The 17,276-nt window shown below is 39.9% G+C and overlaps 1 protein-coding gene across 1 annotated transcript in view; it reads left to right on the top strand.

The window, feature by feature from the left end:
* CMYA5 (cardiomyopathy associated 5) overlaps nucleotides 1-17,276 on the top strand; it is a 93,297-nt gene that overhangs the window by 62,146 nt on the left and 13,875 nt on the right. The window contains 3 exon segments of the mRNA XM_037130785.2: nucleotides 1,308-1,457; nucleotides 7,416-7,562; nucleotides 8,427-8,574. Of these exon segments, the coding sequence (XP_036986680.2) occupies nucleotides 1,308-1,457; nucleotides 7,416-7,562; nucleotides 8,427-8,574 (445 nt within the window).

The raw sequence follows: 17,276 nt of genomic DNA on the forward strand, positions 1-17,276 counted from the left end.
GTTCCATTCTGTAGAACCCTTTATTTTCCCTCATTTTAAGTCCCTTGTTGAGCTAACCTTGTTTTCTTTTCATCCAGTGTTGACTCTTAATAAATAATCTCACAAAATTTGGCTCACACTCTTTTAGTACACTTATCTCTTAGGAAATTTTTGACTGGAAAAAATAACCACAAAAATAAATTTTAAGGCATGACATCCTTTCAACTATGAGAATAACTTTTTCCTTTAATTTGTGTAATATGTTCAATGTTTTTATATCTCAAAACTTTTGGAAAAGAATTATATAGGAGCTTAACTTAAGGTGTTGTATATACTGTAAATGTTCAATATAAAAAATTTAAACTAAAATTTCTAGTAAAACACTTGAAAATATTGCTGTCTTTAAAATTCAGAACAATAGCCCTGGTTGGTGTGGCTCAGTGGATTGAGTACCAGCCTGTGAACCAAAGGGTTGCCAGTTTGATTCCCACTCTAGGGCACATGCCTGGGTTTTGGGCCAGGTCCTCAGTAGGGGGCACTCGAGAGGCAACCACAGATTGATGTTTCTCTCTTTTATCTCTCCCTTCCCCTCTCTAAAAAAATAAATAATTAAAATATTTTTTAAATTTCAGAACATTAGAATTATACCAGATATCTAAACCTTGTATTTGAATCAGTTAATAGGATACTTTCCCCCTATGTAATTTTTACATTTGGTTTACATTTATTTTTAATTTGTAGGTATGGTCATGCTGGCAAGAGACAATGGGATAGTGATTTCCGAAAGTGTCCTTTGTTATTTTATTCACGGACGTCTTTTTCAACCTTGATGATATAGCACCTGTAGCCAAAAGGGGGTTCATTTGTCCCTGCTGTATCGGTCCCTGCTGTATAGGCTCTGTATTGACGTAGAAGGATAGAGCATTGCTTGTCTAGCAGAGCATACTCAAGCTTCACTTCAGAGAAAAGCCAAGTCATCTGCTGTCTTCTAACCTGTATAAGTTAATTTCTCTAAATAGAGGGCTGTAGAAGAATATTCTCAAGTGATCCCACTTAGGGTTTCATTTTTATTTATTTGTGTGTGTGTGTGTGTTATATGTACATATATACATTTGCATAGAAAAACTGTTTGGGGGGAATACACACTCAGCTGTAACAGTAGAAACTCCTTGGGGTTGGGGGTAGGGGTGCTTGGGAAACAAAGGAGACCTCCTAGTTTTACTCGATGTATTTCTGTATTGTTTGAAGTTTTTGTAAGTGACTTTTGAAAAAAGAAAAAACTCAGTCAATAAAAACATTAGTTATAATAAATCTTGCTTATATTCCAGTTCCACAGCCTCCTAGGTTAGAACCTCAGGAACCAAATTCTGCCACCAGCACAACAATCGCGGTTTACTGGAGCATAAACAAGGAAGATGTCATCGACTCATTCCAGGTTTACTGCATGGAGGAGCCACAAGATGACCAAGAAGTAAACGGTAGGCTTGCTGATACAAATACAGGTGCATGTGTGCATTTCTGCATCTTAATGTGACTATTTAAACATCTACATGTTATGGCTCTTGCCATAAAGCACTCATGGCCACATATAAAAACAATAATGACAAACCAACAACTGTATAATGACTGAACTAACATACAAGCAAAATTTGGAAATCAGGGTAAGGGAAAACCAAAATGCATAAATATCATCATAATGGTCAATGTGCATTATTGTAATTGAGACTCAGATTTAACTTTGAGCTGTCAGGGTAACAGAAACAATGAAATGATTCTCATTTTCAGAAAGTAAGTCACATACAAGAGTTTCAGGTAGAACAAAGTCTCAGTCAGTACTGAGGTCAAAGCGCAAGTGTATCGTGCGCCGCTTTGTGGAGGACAAATGAGCTGCATGGGGCACCAACTTCCATAATAATTTTAATGCAGATGCACCATTGGATGTCATGGTCGGCATTTGCTCAGGTCTGTCTTGGATAAAAGCTATAAACAAACCATAAAGGTTAATTCAGATTTCACACTTCTAAGGCATGGGCCTAGATGCCGTGTAGTCTTTCAGTGTTTCATATGAATGTGCAGATAGCGGTGAAAGAGCTTAGCAGGGTGAGTGGATGGCATGTCTTATAGTTGAGCCTCCGTAAATATCTTCTGTCCAGTAGGACTTCCGACAAGACTAGAAACCAGTTTGAGGTTGTACTCACTGATGACTCGGAGCTGGGAGTTCTGGTGTTCTCTGTTGCTTGTTGAAGACAGATCCATGTAACATGGTGGGGCAAAAGTAGACTTACAGTTGTGAGCACGTGAAACAGCATTTATTATTGTATTATGATTTATAATTATTGTATTATTTTCTATACAATCAACTTCAAATCTACTTTTGCCCCACCCTGCATTTCAGAAACCAGACAATTATGTGGCAGGATTTACATGCCACAGGAATCCAATTTATAGTAAGAATTAATTATAATATATTTCACTGTTGCCAATATTTAATTCTTTCGAGATATCATTTGATTCTTACTTAAATTAGAAAAAAAGGTAAGGAAATCAGCCATTGGTATAGTGTAAACTTGGCTTTGTCCATAAGAATTTCAGATTTATTGGGAACCTATTAGTGTATGGCTGTGATGATACAGCAAGATAAATGCTATTATCCCCATTGGCAAATGAGGAAACTGACATGATGTTAAATAATTCACCCAAGGCCACACGACTTATACTTAACAAGGACAGGACTCAAATATAGATCTTTCACACTGGGAAGCATATATTATTGTTTGCTTGACTTCTGTGTTTATTTTGCTATATAGTAGTCCTCTCTTATTTGAGGTCTCGCTTTCTGAGTTTTGAGTTCCCCATAGTCAACCTCAGTCCGAAAATATTGAATGGAAAATTCCTGAAATAAACAATTCATAAGTGTTAAATTGCATGCCATTCTGAGCAGTATGATGAAATCTCGTGCTGTTTTGCTCCATCCTGCCCAGGATGTGAATCATCCGTCTGTCCAGTGTATTCATGTTGTGTATGCTGCCTGCCCCTTAGTCACACAGTAGTTGTCATCTTGGTTATCAGATTGCCTGTCCTAGCATCACAGTGCTTGTGTTTAAGTAACTCTTATTCTACTTAATAAAAGCATAAGAGTAGTGATGGCAATTTGGATATTACAGAGATTCCTTTAGCTGAAAAGCTGAGTCTAGTACAATAAGATATTTTGAGAGAGACTACACTTACATTCATATAACTTTAAAAAAATTATATTTTATTGATTTTGCTATTTCCATTGTCCCAATTTTCCTGCTTTGCCCCTCTCTACCCAGCAGCCCCCATAACCTCAGGCAATCCCCCCACCATTGTTCATGTTCATGAGTCATGTGTATAAGTTCTTTGGCTACTCCATTCCCTACACTGTACTGTATATCACCATGGCTATTCTGTAACTACTTATTTGTACTTCTTAACTGCCCCCCATCTCTTCACCCATTGTCCTCCACCCACCTCCCATTTGGTAACCATCAAAATGCTCTCCATATCCATGATTCTATCTCTATTCTTGCTTGCTTAGTTTTTCAGATTAAATTATTGATAGATATTATTTATTGCCACTTTATCTTTCATAATTTAGATCTTCTTTTCTTAAATACATCCCTTTAACATTTCATATAATAATGGTTTGGCGATGATGAATTATTTTAGCTTTTTCTTGTCTGGGAAGCTCTTTATCTGCCCTTCAATTCTAAGAGATAGCTTTGCTGGATAGAGCAGACTTGGCTGTAGGTGTCTGCTTTTCATGACTTTCACTATGTCTTGCCAATCCTTTGTAGACTACAAAGTTTCCTTTGAGAAATCAGCTGAGAGCTTCTTGGGAACTTCCCTGTAGGTAACTCGCTGCTTTTCTCTTACTGCTGTTAAGATTCTCTCTTTATCTTTAACCTTTAGCTTTTTAATTTTGTTGTGTCTTGGAGTGGGCCTCTTTGCATCCATCTGGTTTGGAACTCAACAGCAGGTGTGCTTTTTGTTTCTTTTTTCTTTTCTTTTCTTCTTCTCTGTGCTTTTTGGACTTGCATATCTACTTCCTTGAGCAAATTATGGAAGTTTCTTTCATTGTTTTTTCAAATAGATTTCCAATTTCTTGCTCTTTCTCTTCTTCTTCTGGCACTCCTATAATGTGAATGTTGGACTTCTTGAAGTTGTCCCAGAGGCTGCTTATGCTATCATTTTTTTTAAATTCATCTTTCTTCTTGTTGTTCTGATTGGTTGTTTTTCACTTCCTTATGTTACAAATCATTGATTTGATTCTCGGCTTCATCCACTCTACTATTAATTCCCTGTAAATTGTTCTCTAATTCAATTAGTATATCCTTTGTTTCTGACTGGATCTTTTTTATGCTGTTGATGTCTTCGCTATATTCCTTGAGCATCCTTATAACCAGTGTTTTGAATTCTGCATCGGATAGATTGCTTATCTCCATTTCATTTAGTTCTTTATCTGGAGTTTTGGTGTTCCTCATTTGGGCCTTTTTTCTTTGTTTCTTCATTTTGGCAGCCTTCCTGTGTTTGTTTCAAGGTATAGGTAGAGTTGCTATGACTCCTTTTTTTAGTGTGGCCTAATGTAGTAGGTGTCCTCTAGTGTCCAGTGGCACAACCTTCCCTATCACTCAAGGTGGGTACGTGAGGTGTACCCTTTGTATGGGCTGAATACACCCTCCTCTTGTAGTTGAGCCTTGGTTGCTACTGGCAGATCAAAGGGAGGGATTTACCCAGGCCAGTCAGCTGTAGGGTTAGGTGTGACCACTGACCACCAACTTCCGCCCTGCGTGGAGGATCAACTATGCAGGGGCAGGGTGGTGGTGCTCCAGTGTGGTCTGTTGCTGTCCACTGGGTGTACAGGCCCTTGGGTTTACCAGGTGGTGCAGGCCAAAGTCAGCCCCCGCCTGCGTTTTGCCCTGGGCCACCCTGCCTCAGCTATAGAGCAATGTAAGATAGCTGCTACTTGTGCTGGGCTTGGAGATTCCCAGGGGAAGCCAAGCTGTGAATCTATGCTGGCTGCTGCTAGTTCCATGCCTGGGGCCATGTAGCAAGAGGTACAGGGGGCTGGAGGCACACTGAGGCCAGTTGTTGCCTGTTTGAAATGGTTTAGGAAGTTGTGAAGCATGAGTCAAGACCAGCCATTCATATGAAAAAGCTACTGTTAACAGTATAAATTGGATGGGATGGAGTGTAAGGGTATCTCTGGGGTGGGACAAGCAGTGTTAGCCAGGTTGATGGAATCTCAGACATGGCACCCACCTACTGGTTCTGCGTCTCTGCCCACCATTCTGTCTGAAAGGAAGCTCTAACCCTGCACTTTCCTTGATGCTGGTCATTTCAGTTCTTCCCTGTGTGCCACTGGTGCCTTTCAAGCTATTATCCCAGTGCTGGAGCTCAGAGAGAGTGAGTCTGAGTAGTTTCATATGTGGGTTATTTAAGAGGAACTGGTTGGGACTCCAGAAGTTTCTTCCACCAACTCAATCCCTGCTTATTTTTGCAGCCAGAAGTTATGGGGAATTATCTTCCTGGCACTGGAACCCTGGGTTGTGGGGCCTGGTATGGGGCTGGGACACCTTGCTCCTGAGATATCCCTCTCAAATTTTATCCATCACACATGGATGTGGGACCAGCCCATTCCTCATATCCACTGCTCTTACCAGTCTGGATGAATGGGTTTCTTTAATTCCATAGTTGTCAGATTTCCATTCAACTCGATTTCTGCTGGTTCTGAGTAATGGTTGTTCTATAATTTAGTTGTAATTTTGATGGTTGTCTGAGGAGGTAAGCCATGTTTATCTATGCTGCCATTTTGACCAGAAGTCCTCACATAACTTTTATTACAGTATATGGTTACAGTTGTTATATTTTACTATTAGTGTTATTATTATCAGTCTTTTACTGTGCCAAGTTTATAAACTAAACTTTATCACAGGTATGTGTGTATTGGAAAATCCTTAGTTTATTAGGATTTGGTACTATCTGCAGTTTGAGGCATCCCTTGAGGGTCTTGGAATGCATTTCTATTAGATAAGTGGTGGGCTAGTCTAGCATACTTCATCTCCCTGTATACTCAGTTATATCATGGGACTTCATGGCTCCCCAAGATTCCTCTTAATAACTCTTTGTTGCTTGGAGGACTTTTTTTTAAGTGCTTCACCTGCCCCACCATTCCCTAAACACTTACTTGTCCTCTGTCTTGTTCATTCAGTGCCTTGAATTTTGCTAATGCCATTTAATTAATCTGATGATCTGCACTGTGTTACCATGCTGTGTGAAATAGGTGTCCAGTAACATATATTATGTATGCTGTTAAAAGTACTGGGGTCACAGAACTTAGCCTGAAAGGATGATTCCATTGAAAATCACAGTCATCCTGTATAGACTATGGGGGAAATGTTTTCAGTGTATAGTCATTTTAACATTTAAACCCAACATAATGTCCAGAATGTATAACTCATTGGGAAAGAGAGATGCAATTAGAGAAACCTGCTGAGTTGAAGTGCTCCTAAATTTCCTTTAAAAGGAAACAGTCTGGGGTTCTTAAATGGAGGGGTTTTGAGGATGTGACATTTTAAGTAATAAGAGAGAATAACTGGAATGACCATAACTAATTTTTTAAATTGTTCTTTTTAAGGAGAGAAAATTTCAGTAAAAATAATCAGATTGGCCCAAAGAGACCAGTGTTAAGAATGGTATTGAGTAATATTTACTACTAAAATATTGAAAGTAAAATAACATAAATTTTAGGAAATATCTTGATTGAACAAAGTTGCTTCTTAGAATAGTTTGTGACCTATCAAAGATTTAAGTGTTTCTCTAAATTGTAGAAATCTCTAGTTGAAAGAACTCTGGAATTCATGAGAAGGAACCAGAATTTGAACCTTTTAAAATTATACGGAATACTAAAATGGTTTAATAATCTGTAAAAATGCTTTATACCACCATAAGTTAGGAACACATGAGGTTGTCCTATTTTATTACATACTCTCCAAAAATATTGGCATTGCTTCTCATGGATTATCTTGAGAATATGTTATGGAGATTTAAGCTAACATAAACTCTGCAATTTTAGTATTTGCTATTGAAATGTCCAATTATAGTATTTATATGAAGCTCAGAATCTTATAAAAATATAATTAAAAATAATGAAAACAAAAAGATAAAAAAGAATCTTACAAAATACTGTTATTTTTTGATAAGTGTTCACAAGTAATACTATGTCATTCTAAATATCTGGTTTCAGAATGCTATTGCATTCTTATGTGTTCTAAAATGATAGCTACCACATATCTATAAGCCTATCAATTTGGGTTTTTCACTGAAAAAAGTCATAGAACACTTTTTTCCAATAACAATAACTTTCAATTAACTTTGGAAGACACCCTAGAGTTTATGATTTTGTTTTATACTAGACTTGGTAGAAGAATACAGAGTTACAGTAAAAGAAAGCTACTGCATTTTTGAAGATTTGGAACCTGACCGATACTATCAAGTGTGGGTGATGGCTGTGAACTTCACTGGATGTAGCCTGCCCAGTGAAAGGGCAATTTTTAGAACAGGTAAGGAGATGTTAAGGGGTTAGGAGGCAATACTCGATTCTTCACAGACTGTTAATATCAGCCAACAAGCATTTACTGACACCTATGGCATGTTAGGTGTTATGTATTTCTGGGTATACAACAATGAATAAGGCTGGGTTCCTGTGCTCAAGAAGCTCATAATCCCGTGGGGAAGATACAAAATAGATGATTCTAAAAAATTGGTGGAAAGGGTCCTGACCCAGTTATACACAGGTTATTGTGAGAATACTCCAGAGGGGTCCTGGAGACAGGCTGGGGCTGGGGCAGAATCAGAAATGGCTTAGAAGCTAAGGCTTTATCATATGGGTGCTAGGAACCCCAGAAAGGTTTTTCAACGATAGTGTTAGCTGAGAATGCATTCCCATGATGGAGTCTTTCCACCAGCAAGCACAGCATAAGCCAGGTTCAAATTGCCATTAAGGTAAGCGTACCTCTCAGGGAAATAAATGACTTACTCCTACTGTTTTGTCTTTTCTTCTTGCCTTTAAAACATTTATCGAGCACTCACTAAAAGCAAGATTATAGCTGCCTTTCATATACAGGGAAGAGGGTATTTGTCTTTGTTTTTATTTACTTATATAAGGCTGGAGAAACTCAGGTAACATTTATAGGAAGCTAATATTGGAATTGTTTGGGGGATGGGTGAAAACTGGGCACTGTGGAAGGCAGGGTGGGAGGGAGACTTTTCACTATATATGTTTTTATACCTTTGGGGTTTTTAACCCAAAATGTATTTTTTCATTGAAAATTAAAATACAACCATACCAAAGCTTTCTTCCCAGCTTCCAGGGAAGCAGAACTGGTATGGAGTGCTCCACAGTTGACCTGGTTCTCTGTCTACAGCACCTTCCACCCCTGGGATCCATGTGGAGGACTGTACCGTGTGCTGGAACACAGCCACCATCCGATGGCGGTCTGCCAACCCGGAGGCCACTGAGACCTATACTCTAGAGTACTGCAAACAGCACTCTCCCGAGGACGAGGGCCTCAGGTAAGGATGCTTCTCCATGGGGAGACCCCACCTTTCGGCAGAGAGGAACCCAGCTCAGGGCCCAAAGCTAACCTCTGAGCTCATGTTCACAGAGGGAGAAAAGCTTCCTGACGTCCTGCTGAGCTAATTAAATTGACTTGTTTGCAGCTCTGTCAATGAACTCCACGTTTGTAATAATATACATGGTACAATGCAGAATAATAACTCCCTTGTAAGAAAAATATATGTGACTTTTAGTAAGAAAACATTCTTTGAGATATATTTTACTCAAGCTATGAGACAGGGTTTATGCTTATTTTATGCCCATTTTAATATAATTGTTTTAGCTATATCAGGAGAGGTACCACCTACCTCAGGAAACTAATGGTGAGCTTGTAAACAATGTAAATATGTATTGGTAACATGTAAATGCAAAATGTAAATTTGAATGTCTCTGTAATATATTGCTAAAATTAAAGGAACTAGTTACATATATAATCACAGAGACATACTTGCCTCTCCAAGGGCATGAAGGATCTAGAGATTTTTGCAGGAAAAAAGAAATGTAATGATTTCTCACAAGAATTATGAAGCCAAAATTTGGTAAATGTTAATTCATTTACTGAAGCTGTGTTTTCTTAACCTCTATTCCATGGCAATAGGCCAACTTCAAGTTCAGATCATTATTTTTAATCTTCATACTTTGATAGAGACATATTTAGCTTTTTGAAAAACCAAATTTACTGAGATAAACTATTGTGGTATGTTGTTGAACTCAGAAATAATGGTATGAAATTAGCTTTTCAATGAAGTACATTAGTAAGCTTTTATTTTCATGATCAATCAACAATTTATTTAGTGACAATATGAGGTTTCATACAACTGAGCAATAATTATAGTTTCCTTCAAGTGTGAAGGCAGGCTTCACTGGATAATGATCAAAGGATGAATTAATGTTGAGTGGGGTGTGAATGGGTAGGATGTAGGCATTTCAGCAGGAGTGAGAAAGGAGTAAATGCACATCTCTGTTAACGTGCCAGTTGCTGTGCGGCAGGCGAGGTACTCAGCGAAGAAGAGCGGAGGGGGGCGGTGCAGAGAAGGAGAGGGTGGAAAGAAGAGGAGGAGAGTGGGGGAGACAGACACACGCACACAGAGATTATAACTGACTTTTATTGAGCATTTACTCTGTGCCAAGTCAATGTCCTACCTAGGTGCCTTAATGTATGTTGCCTTATTTAATCCTCAGAACTCTGAGGGAAAACAGATGCTTCTTGAGGCTATTGAGCTAGTGAATAGGCAATCGGGATTCAAAGGCTGCTTCATTAGATTTCAAACTCCAAGCTGCTAACCCCTATTTAATGTGGCTTAGGGGAGTCCTAGACCTTTCCTACAAAAAACTTCTGATGCTATGAGAACATCATGTCGGAGCCCCTGAATCCCAGGGCAGTCTCTCCCACCATTCTCTACCATAAATGAGGAAACTCCAGTTCTCTCTGAGGAGTGTTCTGAGGTGACTCATCCTCGTTATGGCATCAGTCCCCAGCTGACATTTGCATAAATAATATCAGCACAGTTGGATTCTTAAATCAGCAGAAATCTGGAAACTCTGAGACCTAGCAGCCGTGTCACTGAGGGAACTGTGATGTAATTTCATAAATGTGGCTACAGGGAGGAGGGGAAGGAGGTGGGAGGGCTTTCAGCATGCCAGGAACTGGGCTAAATCTCGTTTAACCCTCTCAGTAATCCTAGGAGGAAAGAATGATCTCCATTAAATGAGATTCAGGAAGGTTAAATAATTTGACCACGGTATTAAATGATGGAGTGAGAGTTTGGAGTCAGGATTTAAACTTAGACCTGTCTTATTCTTTTCACTAGTTTTAAAAGTTGTGTCCTTACGCAGACTGAGTGAGCACGCCTCAACAGCCGGACACCTGGGAGCGATCACGTATCCTTAGCTTCCTTTGTCACGCGAAAAACACAGATGTAAACCCCTTTGATTAATGTTTTCCTTTCTCTGATCATTCTGGGGTCCTCAAATCAAAAACAAAAGTCTATTTGATATCAACAATGAACAATGAGTTCTAAACAAACCCTTCTGTCAAAGCCAAAGAAACAAGCGACAGTTCCATTTGTAGGGGGAGAATGGCCACCCACCAGTTTCATCAGGACAGAAATGGATCTTATTAAAACATAAGGCTTGTCATTAGTTTATTGTATTTGAGATTTTGCCTGTGGGTTTTTTTTTTATTAAAGAAGAGCATCTAAGAGGCTGGATAAGCAGAAGTTTATAGGAGTTATGGAACAATACAAGCATCCTTTATTATTGAATGGATATTGTCCAGCAAAGGGAAATTCCACATGCAGAGCCTTGTTGACAGTTTGGAGCTATGTTGGAGATGGAGCTGTTTTCCAATTAGGTGCAAAAAGGCCTGTCAGTGCCAGGAGGTGGAATGGTGTGGCCAACCCACAGCCCAGGGATGACTCTCCAGCCTCTGGATCTTTCCTGGCCTGACAATAGATAAGTTTTTGAAGGAAGCAAAATTTTGTTGGCCACAAATCACTCCCTTGCTCATTTGCTAAATCTTATTGCTCTTGGACCATATCAGAGTCATCCCTCACCAATAAAGAAGCCTCAAGGCCTTATACCCCAGGTGGGCATCAACAGACTGTGAAATGATTCATCCTTAATCTCAGAGGCCCAGGGCTGCAAAACTCTTTGGTATTTCTTTTGGTTCTCCAATTTAAGAGTTCAGGAGGGAAGGAAAATTCTGCTGTTTTGGAGCAGCCATGTGTCTTAGGTCTTTTGACCATCTGGCTGGTTCTAACAACTACTTTAAAACATTCTTTACAGTGTCTGGTGGTTCAAAACTCTAGAAAACATTACAAATGTATATTGCTCAGCCTCTAAGATGCCAGCTGTAGACAGTTAGTCAGACCATAGAACTGATAAATAAAGAACCTCAAAACTTGATCACCGCTAGTCAGCAGAAGCAAACAATCCGTCCATACTTTTCCCTTCTATTAGAACCACATTCTTTACTTTGGTTTTCTTCCCAGCAGTGCATAATTAAAGTTTTTTTTATGTGTGCTTGGAAAGAACAGCAAGTCAAGAGTTGTCTGATCCCACTCACTTGTCTAAGTAAAAGAATCATTATGTAAAGTTGCAACCTCCATGCCTGGGACAGTGTCTGGCATAGTGTAGCTACTCAATAAATATATGTTACCTAAATGGGTAAATATCAATTAGCATGGCATTTGTAATACTGGCACCAACAAAGAAAGTTAGGCCAGCTTTGAAAATAGTTTCTTATTCAAAATGAGGGGCTGAGGTGGGGGGCGGGCAATGGGGAACTGTGCCAACAAAGTGAAGGAGAATGGTGAATGAGCTCATTTTAATGCTTGGCTACTTAACTAGGAGACAGAACTAGTCTAATCTATAGGCTGGAAACTTTTTCAAGGGTCACTGATAGTGAAGGACACTTATACTCCTGTTTATCCGTTGGGTGCATAGCCCTTACACAGGTTTTAGGTTCTAGGCAAAAACCCTATGCTAAACCAGATCCAAAAATTAATCTGGAGGCCATTGCAGGGAAGTAAGAGGATCAAAGATGACTTCTGTTGGATGTGACTCAGTTTGAGTAGGTGAGGGCTGGGGCCCTCTCTGTGTAGATATTCAATAAATGTCTGTTTAATGAATGAACGGATGAATGATGAGCTTAGCTAATTTTTTGTGCTTGCCAACTCCAAGTCATTTAACTGGCTGGAATCTCTAGCAAAGAAGAGAGAGAGAGAGAGAGAACTAAATAGAACTAAGAACTAAATGACTTCACGTCTCCTTCTCACACTTGGTCCCTGAAAAGACAGACAGCCTTGAAAGCTCTGGTCTGGAGTAGGAAGAGAAGCTGAAGGGAAGTGAAAAGGCTGAGTAATACGACAACATGCACATGTGCACACACAGAGAAACACAGACCTGCATCTATTCTGTCAGTGTGATGGCCTCTAGGATATTCCAATTTAAGGCCAAAAGTGCTGGTTCAACTCTTATGGTGGGTGTTCGAGTTAAATGAGCCTATTGTGCCCCAAGTTCTGTGACACAGTGTCTGAAATGTCCAAGCAATTGCCTCCATCCCATAATCCTCACAGAAAACACATTTGCATAGTTTGTTGTGTGGGCACCAGTAGCTCATCGCAGCAGTCGGCCCCTGCAGGGATTGAGGGTAGGCGGGAGTGACAATCCCCGGCTTGTGTGCGGGGGCTGAGGGAGCTCCTACTCACCCTTTCCTGTTTTTCTTTGAATGCTCTCCTCAGGTTGGGTGGGCCCAAAACACTTTCAAAAATTTTCCACCGCTCGGCTGTTTCCTCAGCTGTTCTGTCTCTCCTGTGTGGAGAGAAGTCAGCAGAACTGTGGGTGGAGGAGGGAAAACTGAGAGAAATATAGTACAGGGATGAGCTGTGTGGGCTGCACAGAGAGAAGCTGTGCACTGAATGACAAATCTGTGAGACTCAGTATGCCACAGAGTTAGTTGGTAGTGGACCTCCTGCTCCCCACCCCTGACCCAGGCCAGGGGCAGGGAGACCCTTGGGCCACGGCGAGCTGAACTCTGGGTGCTGGGCCTGTGAGCTCACACTCCTCCTGCTTCCAGCTTTGAGGGCCACATGTGGTGGGGCAGGAACAGAATTGTCTGTCACAGTTGGGTGTTCCAGCTAGGGACACCTACTGCTCCGTCTCTGTGGTAAGGACAAATAAGAATGAGTTTCCTAATGAACTTAGTGCCTGCATGAGGTGAAAAATCCCAGCATTTCTTTCTTTAAAAAAACACAACTTTTTACTAAGCTGATTAGGTGATGACCAATGGTCAACCCCAAATGATTTAACCTTTTCTGCAACCCATGGGTAAAAGAGGCAGTACTCCTGCCCCATTCTTGCTTCACAGGGTGACAGGAGGGTCACTGACGTGATTGGGCCAAATTTCATTAAGTGACTATGAACTAAGAGCTCACCTTTATGTAGTATTGGTTTCCTGACCCAGGTTGTAACATGACCTCTGCGAGGAGCCCTTGGGAGAGTGACTAATAGGAAGATGAGTCCTCTCCGCCCCCAGCATTCTTGGCATTCAGCTTTTCCTAAATCTTCCCAAATGAATCTGATTTAACTTTGATTATTTAAAATCCTATATAGCTACTGGTTGCATAGTAAAACCCCAGTCAATGGAAATCAACCTGTTCCTTCACTTCTAACTTATGTTCTGTCAATTTCCAGAAGTATTTCAGTAAAAGACCCAGATGTACTAGAACCATTAAAAACAATCCTATAAGAACAAGAGCCAGATAATGCAGGGGTTAGGAGACTGTATCAGAAAGCATGGGTTAAGAACAGCACCTCAATGGAACATAAAATTTAAATCTGTACTTCCTGGCAGCTAAGATGAAAACAGGAGAGAGGGGGAGAGAGCAAGAGTGAGAAAGAAAGAGATTACATAACTTGTCTCTTTAAAAAGGAAGCACAACATTTCACTGAGAGAGACAATTATATTTCTTGACATTCAGCTCTAAGATGAATTTTTCATGCAGACATTTATATAAGGGTCATTGAACAAGATAATAGTAATTGTCTTTAAGAGCAGTTTCACAAAAAACTTTCCCTATATAATCATTTTTATAAGTGGGACCTGAAAGCATAATGTTAAATCACTGTTCTGTACAGGCAGGTTCTGTGGGACCTCAAGTAATTGTCCACATGGGTGGCCTTGAAGTGGTAAAGGAGATATTAGAGGTTCCATAGGAATGAATGTTACTGGGCTTCTGGGATTCTCTGTCTGAAATATAAATGATCCGTTGAAGCCTTGGAGGTTGGTGCAAAGAAAACAAAAATGTAGGATCCTTCTGCTGGAGGCCTTGGCTCACTCTGATTTTGCGAGAACTGTCATTACAGGAAAGCCTGAATCCTGTGGTCAACCATGTCCAGCCCTCATGTCAGGTTTCTGCACTATTATGAACTAATAGTGATGTTTAGTTAACAGTGCATCTCATAACATCCTCATTTATCAGAGGAGAAATAGTCCTATTCAAATAATTTTATTTGCCAAGTTTAAAAAAAATGAGAACCAATATATAAAGAATTTTCTTCCTACTCCTAATTTAACCAAAAATTTTTATCTTAAACAAAAAGTTGCATATGTACAATTAGTTAGTTTTATAAATGGCTTCCAACAGCTACAACTATTTAGTTAGTTGCTTTTGTATTTAGTGTTTCTTTATGTTCTCATGGATTTTTCTTCTTTTTCCTGCTTCACCCTCCCATCCCTTCTCACCCTACCCTTCTTGTGATCGCGTTTCCCAAACCAAACTGATCAACCCAATGAGGATGCTTGTTAACATTTAGATTCACGGCCTCTCTTAAGAGATTTTGATGCAGAAGGTCTAATGTGCCCAGGCAGGTTTGGGAAACACCCCTTTACTAGCTGGTCCCCATGGGCCCCAGCAGTGTGCTCTGTTCACAGTTTGTATCGAATGGGTTGATCGACTGGCTGAATTTTGGTGTTGTCAACAGGAGTGCCAGGAAGAGCCCACTGTGTTTTTTGAAAACAAGTTTTACGTAGCCATCTGTTGTGTAATGCAGTGACAGCTCCCTCCCAGGCTGCTTCCAGGAGTCGCAGCACTGGGTTCCTCCATATCATTTGTACGCACGCTGCCCCCCTCCCTCCGGGAGACAACACGTGCAGATCCAAGTGCAGAGAACAGCCATTCCTCGTGGCAATTGGCCCTTTGGGTTACCTTGAGCACATGTGCATGCCTTCCTTCCATTCCACATGAATTGTTTGGGTTTTTATTGTTATTCTGTTACAGTTGTCCCAATTTCCCCCCCTTTGCCCTTCTTCTGCCCAGCCCACCCCAACTCCCACAGTCAGTCCCACACCACTGTCCATGGGTCATTCATATATGTTCTTTGACTAGTTAGTCCCTTACCCTTCTTGCCACCATCCCCCCAACCCGTTACAGCTGTCAGTCTGTTCCATGTTTCTATATCTCTGGTTCTATTTTGCTTGTTAGTTTATTTTGTTCATTTGATTCCTCTTATAAGTGAGATCATATGGTATTTGTCTTCCACCAACTGGCTTATTTCACTTAGCATAATATTTTCCACTCTCATCCATGCTGTCACAAGATGTAGGAGTTCTTTCTTTCTTTCTGCTGTATAGAGTTCCATTGTGTTAATATACCACAGTTTTCGATCCACTCATCTACTGATGGGCACTTAGGCTGTTTCTAGCACTTGGCTATTGTAAATAGCACTACTATAAACATAGGGATGCATCAGTTGTTTTGAATTGGTGTTTTGGGATTCTTAGGGTATATTCCCAGCAGTGTAATCTCTAGATCAACAGACAGTTTCATTTTTAGCTTTTTGAGGAAACTCCATACCGTTTGCCACAGTGGCTGCACCAGTCTGCATTCCCACCAGCACTGCACTAGGGTTCCCTTTTCTCCATATCCTTGCCAGAACTCGTTGTTTGTTGATTTGTTAATGATGGCCATTCTGACCAGTGTGAGGTGATATCTCAGTTTTAGTTTGCACCTCTCTGCTGATTAGTGACATTGAGCATTTTTCACATGTCTATGGGCCCTCTGTATGTCCCCTTGGAGAAGTGTCTATTCAGGTCCTTTGCTCATTTTTTAATTGGAATGTTTGTCTTCCTGGTGTTGAGTGGTATGAGTTCTTTATATATTTTAGAGATTAAACCTTTGTCCAAGGTATCACTGGCCAATATGTCCTCCCATACAGTTGGTTCTCTTTTAATTTTGATGGTGGTTAATTGTTAAATTATCAAATTTTTAGAGAAGCTACTTTACAAAGTTCAAATTAATGTGCATTCTGCAAACATAATCAATCCCTAAACACATGAGCTTTGTAATATCGCTCTAAAAATAAATTACTTAATTAATTTTGATAGATAATATATATATATGATATATATTTAAAAAGATACAAATTTAAAAGATACAAAAAGGAATGCAGTGAAAATGAAGTCCCCATTCTACCTGTACTTTACCTACTCAATGCTCTTCTTCAGGAGCAGTTACCATGCCACCCATTTTCTTTGCCACCCATTGTCTTGCTCTATACTTTTACCTTTCTTTTTGAAAAAATATTTTATTTATTTGTTTTTAGAGAGTGGGTAATGGAGGGAGAAAGAAAGGAAGAGAAACATCAATGTGAGGTTGCCTCTCACATGCCCGCAACTGGGGACCTGGCCTGCAACCCAGGCAGGTGCCCTGACTGGGAATTGAACCAACAACCCTTAGGTTCACAGGCTAGCATTCAATCCACTGAGACATACCAGCCAGGGCTATATTTTCAACTTTCAGTGAAGTGTAATTGCGATGCTTTTTTTAATACATTTTCTGTGACGAGCATACATTTTGGATGAGCTTTTGCCTACTGAAGCCTCTATTTTTCCATTCGCTGTGGAACTTAACACTTGAAAGTTATTATTATACTCTAGTACATATGTGTCTGAGAGTCGTTCTTTGGACAAAAACTTTTCTGCCAAAGTTCTGTCATTTGATTTTGTAGTAGTTGGCTGAGATGAACCTTCATAAACAAATAGTAATGAACTTGCATAAAAGTTAAACTGCTTCTGGCTTTCAAACCACTGCAGGATACTCTCAACATTCTGAATACTGGCAGCAATAGCATCTTTTCTTAAGCAGAATCCATTATG

This window comes from Artibeus jamaicensis, unplaced genomic scaffold, assembly GCF_021234435.1.
Source record: "Artibeus jamaicensis isolate MK-2021 breed Jamaican fruit bat unplaced genomic scaffold, CSHL_Jam_final contig_373, whole genome shotgun sequence".
NCBI classification, from domain to species: Eukaryota; Metazoa; Chordata; class Mammalia; order Chiroptera; family Phyllostomidae; genus Artibeus; species Artibeus jamaicensis.